Source organism: Miscanthus floridulus, chromosome 4, assembly GCF_019320115.1.
Source record: "Miscanthus floridulus cultivar M001 chromosome 4, ASM1932011v1, whole genome shotgun sequence".
Lineage (NCBI taxonomy): Eukaryota > Viridiplantae > Streptophyta > Magnoliopsida > Poales > Poaceae > Miscanthus > Miscanthus floridulus.
In genome coordinates, this window is record NC_089583.1 from 101,214,926 (window position 1) to 101,234,785 (window position 19,860).

At 42.0% G+C, this 19,860-nt stretch overlaps 1 protein-coding gene, 1 long non-coding RNA gene and 1 pseudogene across 4 annotated transcripts; all 3 read left to right on the forward strand.

The window, feature by feature from the left end:
• The first annotated feature begins 778 nt into the window (after nt 1–778).
• Nucleotides 779–3,757, forward strand: LOC136552336 (uncharacterized). Of its 3 annotated transcripts, none has more exons than XR_010782811.1 (5): nt 779–1,352; nt 2,165–2,274; nt 2,349–2,451; nt 2,557–2,649; nt 3,519–3,757. It is a non-coding gene; the product is annotated as an uncharacterized lncRNA (long non-coding RNA). The 3 variants fall into 3 exon arrangements; XR_010782810.1 differs by having other exon boundaries at nt 780–1,352; nt 2,349–2,405; nt 3,519–3,754; XR_010782812.1 differs by lacking the exon at nt 2,557–2,649 and having other exon boundaries at nt 782–1,352; nt 2,349–2,405; nt 3,519–3,750.
• Nucleotides 3,758–15,871: 12,114 nt separating this feature from the next.
• LOC136548933 (protein FAR1-RELATED SEQUENCE 5-like) lies at nt 15,872–16,622 on the forward strand (annotated as a pseudogene).
• A 666-nt stretch (nt 16,623–17,288) lies between these two features.
• Nucleotides 17,289–18,083, forward strand: LOC136548934 (protein FAR1-RELATED SEQUENCE 5-like). Its single transcript, XM_066540286.1, has one exon. It carries the CDS (start codon nt 17,289–17,291, stop codon nt 18,081–18,083), a length of 795 nt encoding a protein of 264 aa, XP_066396383.1.
• Nucleotides 18,084–19,860: the final 1,777 nt, after the last annotated feature.

Here is a 19,860-nt window from a genome sequence, read left to right on the forward strand (position 1 = left end):
TCAAACTCAGGACAAGATCATTGCCATACTGCAGGCCAAGGTTGACGAGGGCAAGTGTAAACTCGCCAAGGCTGAGTCTCGGATCCGTGTCTCCGAGGAGCTCGTCGCCGAACTGCAGGACAAGATTGAGGCGAGCGAGCAGGACAGAGCCATCGAGGTGGAGGCACCAAGATCGAGGAGGATCTGCAGGCAAAGATCCGTACGTTGGAGCTCACGGTCGCCAACTTGGAGGCACGCGGGTGTGACATCAGCAGAAGTGACCGCACGGTTGCTATCGATGAGCAAAACCACTCTGGTATCACTATGCCAGAAAAGCTTATCAGTGACACCTTGATTAGTGACACAGAAACAAAACACGTCACTATAAGAATATTAGTGACGTGGGTAAATGAGAAGAGTCACTGATTAGTTGTTGCCCATACTCCAGGAACAAGACGCGTCACTAATAACAATATATCAGTGACTCTTGCAAAGAAAACGCGTCACTGATAAAACCTGTGACGCGTCTTGCTTAGCCGCGTCACAGATATATGGCTGTATTGGTGACGCGTATTGCTCAGGCGTGTCACTGATAAGGCAAGTGACACGTTTTGCCTAGACGCGTCACTGATACAGGGACATATCAGTGACTCTTCTCAACAATCCGCGTCACTGGTACAGCCGGCTGGACAACAAGTCAGATGTATTTGGCATTTGGGCTGCAAGGCAGGACCAAGTAATACGCGTAGGCCCAAGTTGGGTACAGACGGGTTGCTCAAAAAAAAAGTTGGGTACAGACGGACTCAACTCCGTTCTCCACAAGCCGCCGCCCCCGTCTCTCTCGTCGCATCCCTCTTCGTCTCCTCTCGTCGCTCCCCCACCGCAGCAATGTCACGAGCAGAGATCACGACTCCGCCTTCCCCCGGTGCTCCTCCGAGGTCCCAGCCCTTCCCTGCAGCCCGTCCGCGCCCCCCCTCGCGCCACCCCCGCCGCCCGGTCTCATGCTGGCTGTCCGCTACCTCCACACCGATGCGGCTCCCCAGCGCGCGGACAGCAGGTTGCCGCCCCTCCGCGACTTCACGACGCCGTGGCTTCCCCGCATCTGCACCGGATCTCGTAGGGGCAGGAGGCGCTCCATCCAGTCCTCCACTACTCCAGGTGTGGCCTTCTCCATCCCCATTCGTCTCACATCCCCAAACCCTAGATGGCGCATCAGCGGTCTAACGGTTTCGTCCTACTCTTCCGGAGGGGCGCCGGCAAGGAAGCTGGATCTGAGACGACAAGGACGTGCATGAACTCGCACTACTCTCAGCCAAGTTCAGGACCTCAATTCAGTCAAGCATGTCGGCACCAATATTCCATCAGGTGAACATGTAAGTAGCTAATCATCCTGTATCTTCTTTGTTCAGTTGCAACAGATTGTGTTTTGTTTAGGCCAGTTATCTTGGCTTTTTGAACTAATCAGTTCATTTTTTTATGCAATATATAAAAAATTGTATGAAACCTGAACATATGCACAGATGGCAATTTGATAGCTAAGTATTGAAACTAATCTTTACTTTGCGCTACATACATATCTAATTCAGTTTTAAATTTTAATTGAGTTGGAATTTCTGTAGTGTGGCATTAGTTAATGGGATTGCTAGCTTAGTTCCTGATAGAGCGGTATCGAGTTGCCTGATCCATGAGCATTATTGGCATGATGCTGTTATGCAGCTCAGCCAAATTCATAAATCGTCCATATTTAGATAACAGGGCAGGTCCTCTGGAACACCATCTTTTGATTGTATATATATGAAATAGCAGGTCCTCTGCAACCATATGGGTTGCTTAAGTATTACTTATGGAATGATTGTTTTTTGCTGACAAGAGGTACTTGATTACTGCCTTGATGAACTGAGTTCTAGCATAACTGAGCATGAAGAAACCCGGATGTATGGTTGTATGTTGATGAATCGGCTGAGGGTTCTGCTTTACAGTTTTAGTTTGAGTTCTAGTCTAATAAACAAGCTTTAGAAATTAATGCTGGTATACTAAGTATATGCACACTGAACTGCCACACAACAGTCTTCAGCAAGAAGCTCACTGTGATTAGATGCATCATCATACAAGAATATGTAATGCTGAAACTGATTAGTTTATTTTTACATAATCAACAGACCATATATTTATTCTTTTTTTTCAGTGCACCGAGGAAGCTCATCGTCCAGTAGAATGTGTGGAGTGGAATGTGAGTGCTCAAACTGAATTAGGCACCTGAAGTACTGATCTATAAAGGGACAGTTCTTGTGCGAGGTATAGTATTGAAGACATTGACCTGTGAGCACATGACTTGTAGTCAGCCTATACTTAAATTTTGATGTTTGCAGGGCTGCAGGTAGCTATGTTGGCTTCTAGCTGGTAATAAACCACTCTAGCAAATGCAGGTAATTAACGAACATGCTTATCTTGTAACACGCTTTTAAATATGCGGTAAGTGCTTCCAAAAATAAAAGTCAATATTGTGCCTCTAGTATATTAAGTACTGTGTTCAACTTCCATTTTCAAATTATTTTGTTCTATATATATTTGTCGCAGTGCCTTCAACAATCTTCTGCTAAGTCATCTGGCTGGTATGCTGCACACCACTTGTTTTTAGCTATGAGAAAGACAAACTTGGAATACTCTGAGGTATTCATATCTAAACTTTGGATGTGCAAATATAATGGCCCATGGTTGTTTGAGTGTGTGTGACTGTGTCATGTCCTAGTATAGTTTTTAGCCCATGGTACTTGTTCTGTTACCTGTCTTTTTCTATCTCAAGAGAAGAGAAAAGGTGGAGGCTTTATTTGTATTGCTACCTGTCTTTTCGTTTTGGGGAGTGATCTGATGAGGGTGGAGGAGCAGGTGCCAGCTCTGTGCTTTTGCAGCTGAACCTCCTTATGCTCCAGGTAGTTTAGTGATTGGATTAGGAGCATGCAGCTAGCTAACAGATTATTTTCTCTGATTGTTTATTTGTTTCCTAGCACTCGGATATAGTGTGGCCATTGTCGCAGTGGCCAGTTTGTGTTTCAATTTGAGTATCATTATTCGGTAATAGTGGCACTAGCCGATTACTCATAGTCTTGATGAAAAAGTTTGTGTGGCCTCAGCATTCTGTCTTCAAATCAGTCTCAAGGAAACAGTCCTGCGTGTCCAGAAAAAAGTCTCAAGTAACAGTTGTATTTCAAACCTTAATGCGATTTCACTACATTTGTAGGCTATTCCCTTGATGTAGAAGAAAACTCTGCAGTTTCTTTTCAGTGGAAACATGCACAGTACTACTTTAGTCATAAGCTCGAATGCTCGATGCTTTACGCTGCCTATATATTTTACTCAGTGATAGACATAGGCACAGCACCATCTGCTTGCTAATGAATTTCCACATCTGCGGATGTTCCTATGTCCCTTGATTGTTTGCATCAAGCTTAGCAACTATGATTTTTTACATTGATTGTCTATATTGTCCTATACATTGTACTGTACCATGTTTTTTTTACCAAAGTTCTATCTTGACACAGGAATTTGAAGTGTTGACGACGCCCATCGATATGCTCATGATTAGAGAAAAGCTAGCCAGGTTCTTAGTGGAACAAGTCATTGAGAAGAAAGGAGAGTTCCATCATGACCAGTGATGTGTGTTTGCCATTATCAGTGTGAGTCCAGTGATGTAGTGTGTGACTAAATAAATTAAGCCCAATGTTTAGATGGATTTCGAACAAGTTGTGATGGATTTTGAACAAGTTGTGAACATTTGATATAAATGTGAATCTGTTGAACTTGATGTCTATCTCGTGTGAACATGTTACATATTGATGACTTATATATGGATTTATCAGTGAACGATGTGGGGTTCTGATGAGCAATGTGTACATTTGTTATATGCTATCAGTGACACATTAGACAGACATGAGTCACTGATATCAAATTATCAGTGACGCAAATCAGTGATGCATATTCTTAGTATGTGTCACTCATATATCCTTATTCGTGACGTGTGTTACCACAACGTGTCGCTGATATAGACTTATTAGTGATGCGGGTTCCCACAGCGTGTCGCTGATATGGATTTATCAGTGACACGTGTTCCCGTTTTCAGTGACGCGTATTCTGAATAAGCGTCACTCTATTTCCTTATCAGTGACGCGTCTTATAGTTATCGGTGACGCATGTTCGCGTTATCAGTGACTCATGTTCTAAATATGCGTCACGGATAGTTTCCTATCAGTGACGCGTTTTTACGCGTCACTAATGTGCCCTTATCACAGACGCAAGAATAGTGACGCGTGTTTTACGCGTCACTGATGACCCTCTACACGCGTCACTGATAAGGTTTTCTGGCATAGTGTATGGTACCTGAGATCGAGGTGCATAGAGTGGTGCTACAGGAACCACTAAGAAGGCACGAAGGCAAAAGGGAGTTTCATTATACAATGAAATTTTCAAATCTGAAATGGAGAAAAGGAAGCTCATAGGAAATGAAGAAAACGAGGAGAGCCTTAAGAAGCAAGCTGCTAAAGCTGCCTCCAAGGCGCTATATCTCAGGTGCTTTTCACAAGCACCATATTTGCCAGCACAATTAGGGTCACAGACTGCGGAGGAGGATTCTGGTGAGGAAGCTTGATAATTCTTAGAGATATGGCATATTGCTGCTCTTTAATTAATATGACATCATTTTTTCAAGTCTTAGACTCAGTGACTGCAGCGAAGCATTGTTAAGAGAATCGCAAGACATAAGAATGATGAAAACACAAAGATTTCATGCACAGAACCACATAGCTACAATTTGAGTTTAGCCATAGGCATCTACAAGAAATGTTAGTAGCACATATTTCATTGTTTGCGATACATTACTTACACATCTAATAAATAGGGAATATTGCCAAATGACGCTTAGGATAAATCTATCACAATAGGGTCAGCACGGTGAATTTAGCATTTGTGATGGAGCCTCCATTTCTTTTTTATTAGGAACATATTCCAGGATATATAGAAGAAATAACTGAACAGCCACAGTTGAATATGATCCCAATGTTATAACTTCCTGAAAAGGAAGTATTTTAGTAATATAGCTTTTGTTCAGTGCAAAAGGGATCGGATCGATAATGCTTCTCAGTTTTCGAAAGGAGTGATTAAGGTTAGAAAGATTCTTTAGTGAGGTTGTAAACCAGTGGTGGGTAATAGGAAAATATTTTGTTTTGGGAGTATGTTGGATTGGGGAGGTACATTTGAGGTTGGAATTTCCTAGCCTTTTCAGTATTAGCAGTGACACTAAAGTGGTGGTCAGGGATTATTGGGAAGGGGATGGATGGAATATTAAATAATTTAGAAGATCTTTAGGGAGTGATGATGTATAGAATGGGAAACGTTGATTGACTTGTTGGATGACTATATTCTGAATGAAGAAGATGACACTTTTAGTTGTTATTTTGAAGGCAAAATTAATACCGTTGCGGAGATCCCCGCAGTCACTCACTTGTATTGACACTTTTAGCTGGTTGAAAACAGAAGACTCTCCTTTAGGGGTGTGGTAAATAGAAGAATGAGGAAATTATAGAAAAGTAAGCTACCTATGAAGTTAAGGGTTTTTATGTGGCTGGTGATACAAGATAGAATCCAGACAAGGGTGAATTCGAAAAAAAAAAGAAATGGAAAGGGAGTGTGAATTGCTGTCTTTGTGGGGTGGCAGAAACAGTTGATCATATTTTCTTTCAATGCCATGTAACTAAGGGCGTGTTCTTTTCTCTAGTCCTATAACTAGAGATTAAAACAGGAACTAAAATGGTGTTTGTTTCCAGGGACTAAAGGGGAGGAGAGGGACTGCGAGGGAGGAGAGAGAGGGAGGGGTATGGGTTGTTTAGTCCCAATTAGCAGCCCCCCAAGGGACTACTTCATTTTAGTCCCTAGTCCCTGGTGTTTGGTTCACAGGGACTAATTGGGACTAAAATTTAGTCTTTAGTCCCTTCTCTCATGGAAAAGAACATGCCCTAAGTCTGTGGGGCGATTTCAAGGAAGCATTGGGCTAGGATAGAACTCCAACTAGTATTCAAGATGTGTGGGAACACCATACCCCTTGCGTTGTAAAGATTATCATCTTAAGTTGTTCATGTTTGCTATTATCTTTATGGAATATTCGTAAGAAAATGGGGATTGAGAAGAAATTTCCGAAGTCGTCTAATGAAGTTTTCCACAAAATCTTTTCTTTCCTGCAGAAATGGCGCTTGTCGTTGAAGGTGGGAGATGCAAGATATTTGGATGAGAAGATCAAGATGTTGAAGGCCTGGCTGGGAGCATTTTGGGAGAGCGCTAAGGACTTGGAAGTGGAGAGTCTTCTTTGACTTTTTCTTGTTATTAGTAGTTGCTTAGTCTTCTTTTGAGGGTAGTCGTTTGGAGACGCTAGTAGTCTCACCTTGGGTGAGCATTTTGTTCTGGTTGTAACCTTCTTTGTAGCTGGCAACCCTAGCTGTGTGAATTGTGTTTGTAAGACATGGTTTGCTTTATAAAAACTGGGTTTACCTCCGTCAAAAAAAATATGATCCCAATCTTTGTAATGATGATGAAATTGTTATCTAAACGCAGTGGTCACTGCCATTCCTAAAATAATGAAGTCTAACAATATATAATTTTACAATTTTTTCCAACTTGAAAAATGCCCGACAAGATTTACCTACAAGAATCGGCATCCAGAAGGCCAATCTAAGAATATACATTTTTTTTCCTTTTCTGCAGAAGAATTTATTATCAATTACAGTTTGAAGCTTCAAGGAAGATCCTTTTTTAGAGAGGATGGAAGATTCTTATGCACTTGTATTTAACTATTTATCCTCTTTTAGGATATGTATCCATTATTTGAGTGAGAAATTAATTTTGTATGCCATTAACTTAAAATTAGGAAGACATGAGCCGTTGATTACCCTACAACTCAAGGTTCCAATTGTTTGAAGTCCTAATTTGTGTTTGTCTTACATATAAATTGTCTAGACATCTCAATGTACATGTTATTTTAACTGTGCATATTTCTGTGTCCAACTACACTGGTAGTTATGTCTATTGAAAGATTTGGACTCCATTTGTTTGAAGCAGTAGTATTCTAGTTCTGCCATATTCGTAACAACAGATAGTAAAGTGATACATAGGAAAATTCTATATTCTCATGTCTGGCCTATGAAGATCTACATGCTGTAATTGTCCAAGGTTTGCTGATAACATATTGTGTTACATTGCACCATTACCCGAGCTAGAACCTACAGCAGTTTTAGATGTTGCTTTCTGCATTGTACTAACAGAAGGGAGCAACAGAACCTGCAAACTGGATCTCAGATTTTGTGGAATATTCCCCACATGTGTTCCACTTCCAAGTTTTTTTTTTTTTTTTGCCACGGAGATCAGGTTTAGTAACTATATACGTGCAGTACGTTGTGCCACTGCCGTGTAGGCCTCACGGCGACTGCACGAGTATTTACTACACTTTTTTTAGTACGCTTGATCCATGTATGCTTAATGGATGTGGTGCCAAAAACTTCACTTGACTTCCTAGTATTCTAAAATAATTATTGTTTGGTATTTCCTGACCTTTGTAGTTATTGGGATGCTGCTATAGTCTCATGGCTGGGGTAGTGTTGTTTCTATGCACAACCAATACTCAGTGAGAACTCTAGCCAACCTACATACTGTTGATTATAGTTATTGGAACTCAAACTATTTAGCTGCAGCGACAAACACTTCTATTCTTTGCCACTAAGTCATGTTTCACTATATGCCTAGCTAGTCTTAATAATGATAAGGATACCCAGAGATGACTATTAGTTCAAATGATAAAAATAGGTTTAATCTTATGTCTTCTTACCTAAAAGGATATAAATGGTGCCATTAACACATATTATTTTCTTCCCTTGTAGGTTCAGAGTTTGGAGGCAATTTGGTCAATTGCTCAAGAAAGCCTCCATTTGATAAGAAGGTTTATCGCAAGCGTTTTGGGGCAAAAAAACAAATCTTTGTTGGTTGTAGCCATTCTTTACAATGTTGGGATGCCTTGTATATTTTCTTTTCCTTCATAGAAAAGTCATCCTGGCTTATTGTATTATTATGCGAGAAGCTTTGTTACATTACATTTTTAATAACACAAAAAATTAGGGAACCAACATTTAGTTATCAATCTTTCTTTATTCACCTTGTATTTTCCATATGCTACTCTAATATGCTCCTTTTAATAGACTAATCTTATGGATCCACCCTTCCATGTAGTTCTTCGAATAGGCATTGCCCATGACAAGATGGTGCTTTGAAACAAAGAGAAATCTAAGACAATATAGGGTGTGGGCTTGATTATCAAATGAAATACTATAAGGATACGTTGTGCGTTGCAGAGGAGGTAGAGGAAAAGCAAGGCAGGCCGATTAATGATGCATTGAATATGTGATTAGGGACGTTAGATCATACATGATTCGGGATGTAGTTGAGACATGGCCACGTTGCTTACAGAATCGTGTACATTAATTGCCGATGGTGGCCAGTGATCCTCTCTTCTCGATTGTTGATGAGGGAGGATGATGGCACTGGCCAGTGATCCTCTCTTCTCATCGATGAGGGAGGGCAGTGGCGCCTAACAAAAGCTATTTCAGTATCTAAATAGGTTCTAAACTTATTTTAATAAAGTTTTGTGCTTCCCAATGACAAGTACACAAGTATACACTAGTGGTAAGTAACTTCAGTCAAGACTACGAGGTTAATCGTTTGAAACCTGTTTACAATTATTCTTATATTTTTGCTAAGCATTGTGCTCTACAACCTTAGCGATTGCAAAAATTTAGTTTTTTGTTGCTATATGTACAACCCTATTGCAACACATGCGACCATTACATACAACGAAACAGATTCGTTGCAACATAGTTGTGCTATCGCAACGATCAAGTAAAGAGTTACAATATCATCTAAGTACAATGCAAATAAAATGGTTCACAATGCAACTCAAATCGTGGCAACAGTGACAACTTATTACAACCATTTTACAAATAGTTGCAATAACACTTACTTATTGCAACAATCTTTATACTTAGGGCCACGAAACAATTTGCGTGGCAAAAAATCCCACCTAGCGCAAGCAAAAGTGCAAAAAGTTGCGATAACACCCCTTATTGCAACCAAATGGTGCCGTTGCGACAAAAAAACGTGGCATTAGGATCAAAACTTAGTGGTGGTCTCGGTGACTCGAGCGACGACCACAACCGCTGCCACCCACCCCACTACCCTCCGCTTCTCTTGCCTCGCCTGAGGCCTACGAGGACAGCGGTGGTGGGGCCCTTGCGGCTGGTCCTCGTTGGGGGAGCACTCGTGCAACTCCCATCGGGGAAGTTTGTCGGCGTACGGGAGAAATTAGCGGTGGTGGTGGCGTGGTGGCTCAGGCTTGCATCGGCAGCGGTCGTTCAGCGCCATCGCGGCTCGATCTAGCTGCCCCCACCAGCATCCATGGCAGCAAGTGGACGGCAGTGGCAGTGGTAGCCGTGCGTGGCTGTGCGCCTAGGGCGCGCAGGCAATGCGTGGATGGCGTGGGTCGGCCACTAGTAGAAATTTGCACATACATGACAAACAACTTTCGTAACTGAAGAAGCAATATTCGTCATAAATTCAGTTTTATGATGAAAATTCATTCATCGAAAATGACATCATATTTGTTCATGCATGACAAACCAGAGCAACACGTCATAGAAGTGATTTGATTTGTGATGAAAAATTGATTGTCATAAAACTATTTGAGCATGCGTGCCAGGGGTAGCCACGCTGACGAGTGCTTCCGTTGGAGATGCTTCCACATGTAGATGCTATAGTCGGTTACATTGGAGATGATTCGGGTCACGTGTCACCTTCTTATTGGACAATGTGGTGGCCCTCTCTTATTCTCGCACGTTTCAGGTTCTTAATGGACCACATGTCGTGTCCATGTTGTTCCACTTGTCATGTTTTTTATTGGCACATGTGTCGTGTTGCCATTGGAGCATGTGTCACTTCCTCTTTGGACCATGTGTCGTATTTTTGTTGGTCCATGTGGTGTGACCACAATATCCCACGTGTCTTTTTTTACTTGACCACGTGTCATGATGTTGTATGTCTACATGTCAATTTTTTAGTGGACCACGTGTCACGACCTAATCTACCCATGCGTCTTTTTTCATTCGACCACATGACAGGACGGATTTGTACCACATCTTGGATTTGGATTGGCCCACGTGTCGTGTCCTAGCTCTTACACGTGTCATTCACTGGTTTGCCCACATGTCAAATTTTTATTTAACAGCATGGTCTGTGTTGGATCTACCACGTGCAAAGCAATCATTTACATCAGAAAATTTCCAAATCAACACTATTGCACAAAATGACTACATACATAATTATTGAACCTAAATCAATAACCGTAGTTTAGGTCAGCAGCAAACCACTAATAGAGTTCACATCAAACCAGCAAACAAACCACACATGTTCACTACATCAAGAAGACTGAGAGTTACCAGTGCTAAAGAGCATGATATGCTCATGGAGCTTATTGTACTCCTCCCGTTGATGTTTCTTAAACTCCTCAAACTTCCTTTCAATATTTTCTGTCTTCCTCTTTAGTTGATCCACTTGTTCGACGAGGCCAGCTAAACTTTCCTGTTCAGCAACAAGTTGTTCCTAAAGCGCTCTCTCTATCGATGTCTTAGTTCTAGAGTAGCTTGTTCATATACTAGCATTCTTCAAAAAAGGTGTTGCAACTGGCCTTGCAGAGGACCTTAGAAACAATATCAGCACTAGGCATTGGTTCCTGGCCATCAGCAACAGGTTGTGCTCGTATAGTTTCCATATCTTCATACGAAAACTAAGGAGTAAACTTTAAGTTACAGATAGTGCAAGACTACTTAAATTGCAAAGCCAAGAGATTAATTCATAGCAAGTAATGCATAGGTCTTCCTCAGCCTACTGCTGATAGGAGATTACATAAGCACAATGCATAGGTAACAAACATATTGAATGTTGTAAAATTATTACTTCAAAATGATGGTGCCACATTAGGCTCCTACTACTTTTACTTCTTTTTATGACAATGGCTTCAGTAGAATTCAAGAAAAGCAAATGAAGGTACTTACAACTACTTCTCTTGCAGCATCGCTCGGTCCCTTTTTCTACTAGTATGAAAGTTTTTGAAGATTCTAGCTACATGAACATCTATATGGGGTCGATCATGTTCTTCATCAAGTACTTCTTGATCGTGCTCTGCGTCCTTGCTATTCTTGTCCTTCTATTAAAATTGCACATGTGTTTCTATTGAAATAAAGGCAATGCGTATTGAATATAAAAAGAGTAACACAACCATCACTTACATATGCTTGTAGTTGGGCAACATTGGAGCGAGATCCAGCAGCGCATCTTTAGGTCATGCAGGCTGCTCGTGGATGGCTTGGTCATGGAGAGGCGATTGCAGTGGTGGTCGGTCCATTGGTACCCTTAGGACAGCGGTGACATGAGCGTCGATGCAAATATCTCAGCGAGGAGGAGGAGGATCCTGTTGGTAGTGGTGGCCCTAGAGGTGGCGGTAGCGACATAGGACTCTAGCAAAGGCACTAGCCATCCCAATGATTGTGGCTACCCTATGGGTGACGGAGGCCTAGGAATTAGGCGAGGCAAAAGCGGATCCTGTCAGCGCGCATCTGATCGACTAGTTCAGATGTAACTCCTCATCGTTCCGTAGTCCTTGAGGAGATGTCTAGCCTACCCACCATGGAATGGGTAGGGCCCCTCAAGCGCTTTCTCGAAGTGTTTAGGGTACTGGCTCCTCCCCTTGCGCGTTCATTGAGTTCAATATGTGTGTAGGCCACAAGAATGTGTGAATGGCATTAGCTTCTAGGAAACCCACAAGGGCCTCTAAGAGGCTAGAACTTTGGATTGGGATGCCATCAAGAGGTTGAAGAATATGTCCATGAGGCGAGAGTAGGCTCACCAAGGTCGGGGCTTAATCCGTGTGGTCAATGAGAACGCTGCCAGCTAGCAAGAAGAGATAGTGACGTGAGAGCTATGCAATGCCATCAAGGCAAAATCACATCCATGATGCCACCGAGGAGTAGCTGTGGGCATCCACACATTGGACCTCGAGGCCACCAACGTGGGTATGTACAACCCACAAACAGGGGGTCATCTCCAAGAGCATAAAATCTAACATACAGATAGCCAAAAAGATAGTTGGTACAACAGAGAGGTAGTATCAGTGTCTGCAAGGTATTTAATGCTTTGCATGTAGCCAAGATCAATCATAAACACTACTTTGTATACCATTATGTTGCTATTTGATAGAAAAAGGGTCAAGCTTAAAAAATATGAACATGATTACAATTACTTTTTAAAATCATCAATATAAATGGTTGCTTAGAGCAATAGAAAAATTTGGGAATACTATAATACCATAATGGAAAAGGAAAGACGTTGCTCCCACCGGAGGACGATGTGGCTTTCGACGGTGCATGACCTGCTCCAGTACAGTCGCCATGGAGCTAGCTCCCGCTCCCTCCAACACGACGACCAAGGGTGTAGCCCACGGCATCCACCCCCAACACCGAGCCGCCGCCGAGGCATTCTTCCTATTCCTAATGCGGCGCCGCGGGCGGTGAAGGTTAGCGGCAGGAAAAAAATAGCGGGCTATAGTGGCTGGAGAGACTTGACGCTACGCTATTGCTCTTTGTGCCGCTATGCCAACTTTGACCGATGTTGCGAGCTATAGCGCCGCTAAGTTGCATAGCTTTAGCGTTAAAATAGTGGCACTATTTCATATTTGCCTAATTATCATTTGCTTACTAATTTAATTAGTTATTTCCTACTTATAATTTGCTACTAATTTGGTATTCTGAATAATTAAACAGTGGAGTTTCACAAACCATGTTGTAATGTCATATTGGTAATGTTACCTAGACTTGTGGAATCTTAGAAACATATTTGTGTTCATCGAATTTCATATTTGACAAGTTTTTTGCATCAATTACTGGTATTTTTTATGCTTATTTTATAAAAACACTATCTGTCGTAGCACTGCAATAGCGCCACTATAGCTTCATAGTTGCTAAAAAAAAGTTGCCGCTATTTTCAATTGCCCGCTATTTTAAACTATGGTTAGCGGTGCCCCGCGCAAAAGAATGAAGGATGGAGGATTCGAGCTGAACGGCAAGGCTTCTTCGCTAGGGAAATAGGGAAAATCAGAACAAATTTTATGCCGTCGAGTCAGAGAGGCGAGTTGTACAATGCTGTTGGAAGCACCTTCTATGCCTCGGAGCATGGGCCTTCCCCGTCACCTCATGAGACAACACAGCCACCGTCTCTAAGCTCGAACAGGGTGTTTTCAATAAAAACAGCAACGAAGAGACGGACTCAAAGAGACCCGTTGTACATGCCCTCAGAGATGCATGAACAACACGGGTACAACACTGTTGCTATATAGTGAGCATGACCACTCTTGCATGGTGCCTGTGATCGGGGAGCATAGAATGGTGCATGCAGGAGCCACCGACACGGCATAAAGGCAGAAGGGAATTTCATTCTACAACATGGTTTTCAAAACTTACATAGAGAAACAGAAGCTTATAGAAAATGAGGAAAACGAGGAGAACCTTGTGAAGAAAGTCAGTTGATGCTGCCTCAAAGGAGTTGTGCCTCAGTGCTGGTCACATGCTCCTTAGTGTGCGTGTGCGTGTGCGTGTGTGTGTGTAGGCCACATGAATGTGTGTATGGCATTAGCGTATGGGAAACACACAAAGACCTCTAAGACCAGTCTCAGTGGGAGTTTTATGTGAGTTTCATTTGCATTAATTAGATTGCCACATAAACATGATAGTTTATTTAAGAAGAGAGAGATGAAATGAGTTTTATGGGGATGAAACTCTCTCGGCACGATTACTAACTCTCTATGAGTCATCAAATTAAATGCCGATAAAACTATAGAATGAAACTTTGCATTGAGAGTGGATGTTGCATTGAAGTTTCATTTCATTCTATATGACATTGCAGTCTTAGAAACAACGCCATGAAACTATCCATGCAGACTGGCCTAAGAGGCTAGTACTTTGAATTTGGTCGCCATCATATGAGCATGTATTTTAGCTAAGTGTGACAAGGCATACCAACATGTATATATCCGCTTAATTAGAGTTTCTCTCTTTGTCTTATGCATTTGTTTTTCCTATAGTAGATGTATTTTCTAGCTATTACAAATAGAGCCCTTTTACAATAGTTGGAAACGCTTCCTGATGCTTGCTGACGCTTCCTAATGCCTACCCAAAATAGTTATTTTTGTTAATTTTATTCGTCTAAGGGTATTAAGGTCATTTCGCAAAGCCAACTCACCACCCCCGCTGGCCCACCTCCTGGCCCACCCACGCACCCGAGCTCCTATGCGAAGGGAAAACATCGTCGGCCGGCCCGACATCAGCCTCCCCGCAACATCGGCGCCCATCCCTAGCGCTAGCCCTAGCCGTCTCTAGCCTACCCTCATCCTCGTGCGGCGCCGTCATCGCTGGCCTGCCCTCGCCCATGCCTAGCGCCGTCTCTCCTCCCTCCTCCCCGACGCCACCGCCTAATGCGAGCAGCACCTGCACCCGCGCCTAGCGCTTTGTGACCCGTACCCCCGCGAGCACCGTCATCGTAGATGTCGAGGAGACATGCTTGGCCCCCGCCGGTCGCCCCGTGCCCTACATCGACAGCGCTTGTTGTGGAGAACTCTCTGATCCGGATCCGATCGAGTTCCAATCACAGAAGGCCAAGGTTCTCGTCCTCTGCACTTGTTTTGCATTTGATTTATCTCATATAGCATGAATTGGGAGTGCAGCAATGCATTTGTTTCCAGTGTATGATCCAGGCACTTGTTTTGCACTTAACGATGGATTCATAAATGCTAAATTTTATTCATCTCACTTGCAGACAGTGTCAACGGAATGATATCCTAATTTCAGGATAAACCATTGCTCGTTGCTAGGACATGGTCATCTTAAACAAACATACTTTGCTCGGAGGATTATGTAAACTGTACTTTGGTTATTGCTGAGATAAAGCACAGTTAGTAAGCATCTAAACTAAAAAATCATAAAATGTGTCAGGTCCTTTTCAGCAGTGATAATATAATCTAGTGAAATCTGGTTTCAGCTGCATGCTCTGCTACTGAACTATCTATCTGCAATCTGTTGGTGCCACAGTTTTGAACATGTGATATATGGCATCGATGCACATGGTAAACAATGTTTGTTTGTGAATTTGATTCTTGGCATATATTGTATTCCTCATATAGGTTTATTTATTTTTGGTGGGTTAAGTGGTGCTTATAACTGCACACATGATTTGAGCAATCTAATTTCGAACTTGTTGCTGTCATGACGCTCTTTGTGATGGAGTTGTTAACTGGGGTTGGTCATTTCTTTTTTCTTTACTGATGATTGCATGTAGGCAAAGAACCTGTTATGCATAAGATATCTTGTAGGATGTGGCATACTAATGTACTCTATTTTTTTATTGATGCGGGAGGAAATGTCAGGTCTTGATTCTTTGCTGGAGTACAATGAAATTGTTAGGAAGATGTTTGGTAGTGAAAAAGAAGGATATTGGTTTTATAATAGATACGCTAGGGGGAAAAGGATTTAGTCTGAGGAAAAGCTATTGTGAGTGGGGCAACAGCAACAATGAGAGGACCCTTCGGAAGTTTGTTTGCAGTTGTGAAGGTTTCCACGAAGAGAAGGAGCTAAAGAGGGAGATTAAGAAGCGGAAGCCATGGAATATTACTCGTGTTGGATGCCCTGCTAAATTTGTGATTGCACAGGATCGGAACATAGGGCAGTGGTATGTGAAGGATTTCATCTATGAACACAACCATCCGATGGCAGAATGAGACCTTGCTTGTCTTCTGCATTCACATAGAAGAATCAGTGATGAGCAGAAAGCTGATATTGTGGCGATGCAGATTTCTAGGATCCGCAAACACCAGATAATGGATATTATGGAAATGCGGTACGGTAGGTATGATAAGGTTGGATTTACAACAAGGGACTTGTATAATTTGTGTCATCGCAATAAGGTGGAGACAGTTGCTGCTGGTGATGCTCAAACAGTCATCAGTTACCTGCCAGAATGTAGACGTAAAGATCCTGATTTCTTCTTCGACTACAAGACTAATGAGAAAGGGCACCTCAAGGGACTGCTCTGGGGTGATAGTCAATGTGGGCTTGATTATGCAGCATTTGGTGATGTCATCGTATTTGATAGCACATACAAAATGAATCGGTACAACCTACCCCTTGTTCCTTTTGTTGGGGTGAATCACCATGGTAGCACAGTTCTTTTTGCATGTGGAATTATTTTCCAGGAGACAGTTGAGTCATATGTGTGGATTCTTAGCACATTCTCTGATGCCATGGTTCAGAAGCATCTAGTTTCAGTGATCACTAATGGAGACCTTGCTATGCAAAGAGCAATCGGGCTGGTGTGGCCAAATTCATCGCATAGGCTATGCATATGGCATATTGAGCAGAACATTGTGCGTAATCTTCATGATGATGGTGTGAAGGATGATTTCAGGTATTTCCTTTATGAGTGTTGCTCCAAAGAAGAGATTGAGAGGAAATGGATAGAATTCTTGGATAAGCATAACGTTATAGATAAGGAGTCATGGTTGTATCAGATGTATGAGAGGAGGGAAATCTGGTGTGATGTGTATCATGCTGATAAGTGCTATTTAGGACTGAGGAGCAACCCACGGAGTGACAGCCTAAACTCTAGGCTTTAGGTAAATCTAGATCGTAAAATGACACTGTTCGAGCTAGTAGAGTACTTTGACCACTGCCTTTCATGGCTGTGCAGTAATGAAGCAAATCTGGACTTTCAAGCATTGAATTATTTGCCATGCTTAGAACCAGATGCTTCAATTATTGAGAAAGAGGTTGCAAAATCATTCACACCAAGAGTTTTTGCCACGGTGCAGTTCAGCATAAAAGTAGTAAAACAGTGTTTTGCGAGAGAGATTCTAGATGGCTATGATACGATTAAGTATATTGTTAGCAGGGAGGATAAAGGAGACAGAGAATATCATGTGGAATGTGAGATATGTGTTGATTAAGGCAATCTAAAGGGAATTTCTTGTTCTTGTCCTAAGTTACAGTCTCTTGGAACCCCATGCTCACACATCTTCTTTGTATTGGGCTATCGCAAAGAACGCGAGCTTCCAGGCTGTTGTGTTTTGAAAAGGTGGACAAGAGGGGCCAAGAGTGCATTTACTCCTATAAGGAAGAGCACCATGTATGACTATTCTGATAGCCAGCGATGAGCAGAAAGCTGATATTGTGGTGATGCAAATTTCTAGGATCCGCAAACACCAGATAATGGATATTATGGAAATGCAGTATGGTGGGTATGATAAGGTTGGATTTACAAGAAGGGACTTGTATAATTTCTGCCATCGCAATAAGGTGGAGACAGTTGCTACGGGTGATGCTCAAACAGTCATAAGTTACCTGATAGAATGTAGATGTAGGGATCCTGATTTCTTCTTCGACTACAAGACTAATGAGAAAGGGCGTCTCAAGGGACTGCTCTGGTGTGATAGTCAATGTTGGCTTGATTGTGTAGCATTTGGTGATGTCATCGTATTTGATAGCATGTACAAAATGAATCAATACAACCTTCCCCTTGTTCCTTTTGTTGCGGTGAATCATCATGGTAGCACAGTTCTTTTTTCATGTGGAATTATTTCCCAAGAGATAGTGGAGTCATATGTGTGGATTCTTAGCACATTCTCTGATGCCGTGGTTCAAAAGCATTCGATTTCCATGATCACTGATGGAGACCTTGCTATGCAGAGAGCAATCGGGTTGGTGTGGCTGAATTCATCGCATAGGCTATGCAAATGGCATGTTAAGCAGAACATTGTGTGTAATCTTCATGATGATGGTGTGAAGGATGATTTTAGGTATTTCCTTTATCAGTTTTGCTCTGTAGAAGAGATTGAGAGGAAATGGCTGGAATTCTTGGATAAGCATAATGTTATAGATAAGGAGTCATGGCTGTATCAGATGTATGAGAGGAGGGAAATCTAGTGTGTTGTGTCTCATGCTGATAAGTGCTATTTAGGACTAAGGAGCAACCCACGAAGTGAGAGCCTAAACTCTAGGCTTCAGGTAAATCTATATCGTAAAATGACAATGTTCGAGCTAGTAGAGCACTTTGACCACTGCCTTTTATGGTTGCGCAGTAATGAAGCGAATCTAGACTTTCAAGCATCGAATTATTTGTCATGCTTAGAACCAGATGCTTCAATTATTGAGAAAGAGGTTGTGAAATCATTCACACCAAGAGTTTTTGCAATGGTGCAGTTCAGCATAAAAGCAGCAAAAAAGTGTTTTGCGAGAGAGATTCTAGATGGCTATGATACGATTAAGTATATTGTTAGTAGGGAGGATAAAGGAGACAGAGAATATCATGTGGAATGTGAGATATGTGTTGATGAAGGCAATCTGAAGGGAATTTCATGTTCTTGTCCTAAGTTACATTCCCTTGGAACCCTCTGCTCACACATCTTCTTTGTATTGGGCTATCGCAAAGAACACGAGCTTCTAGGCTGTTGTGTTTTGAAAAGGTGGACAAGGGGGGCCATGAGTGCATTTCCTCCTATAAGGAAGAGCACCATGTATGACTATTCTGATATCCTACAGAGGTACCATGAGCTACGCAATATTAGTCACAATGCATCCTTCATAGCATCTCATTCACCTGAAGCATATGAGCGGCTCAAATGCGTTCTACATGATGAAGCTGCTACGATCCTACCAAATGGAGGAGAGCACGAGACAAGAGGTATGGTCCGATGGTGTCGTAAGCCCTAGATGTTGATTCTATAGAGTCTAGAAATGTCTTAGATCCCACACATGTTCCTGGCAGTGGGGCCCCAAAGAAAAAGTTGAAGTCAGTTTCAAATAAGAAGAAATCTAAGGTGAAATGTACCCTGTGTAAGGGTGAGGGTCACAATCGGCGACCATGCTCCATGAGAGAAGAGGTAGTTAAGAGTAATGTTCATCAAAGCCAAAAACTACTAGTCTATGAGGATTGTCTAGTTATGGCTAATGTTACTCTTCATTTGTAGGAAACAAAGCTCCCTAAAGATGTGCTGGATATATGATTTGCCAAGGATCCGCTTGCTGTTGCATAATAGTTACATTGGTGCATAACTCATTTGAAGTGATGCTTGTGTTATTATGCTACTTAGTCATGTGTAGCGCAAGCCCAATAGTTAGTTGGACCTTGTGATGTTGCCCTCAACTAAACTAAAACTGAAACCCTGCACTCGCTGCTTTACTAGAGAATATAGCTTTTCTTTCATATCCTTTGAACATTGCCACATGATCATTAGTTCCCTTTTCTCTGGTTTTTGTTCGCTGAGAATATATTAGTAGTGTAATCTGATTTGCAATCATTTGCACTAGTTACAGTTAGTACACGACTAGTAAGTGAACTCTGGTTCAGAGGAACTTGTAAGTCCAGTTAAAATGAAACCATGCTCTGTAGGGCAGATTTTATTTGATGAACCTGTTCGACGCCATGTAAAGAGATTTGTGGTGTGATTTTCTTTATTGTTTGTTTCATCTGGTAATTATATTGTAGTCTTGGGATAAGGACAACCCAAGACCCAACACTGTTTCTATTATATATGCCTTGAGTTTTGCAACCTATATGATTTTATTATCCTGTATTGAACCTGCAATTTCATATTGATCTGAACCTACAATTTTTTTATTGATCTGAGCTTGAGTGGCTTGGTCATCTATGTAAGGAAAATGGACCCTAGGCCCATTTACTTTGGATTTTGGTGTTTGATGA

What these genes read in the sequence shown, in the direction of transcription:
- LOC136548934 (XM_066540286.1), top strand. Translation starts at nt 17,289, where the DNA reads ATGACTATTCTGATAGCCAGCGATGAGCAGAAAGCTGATATTGTGGTG.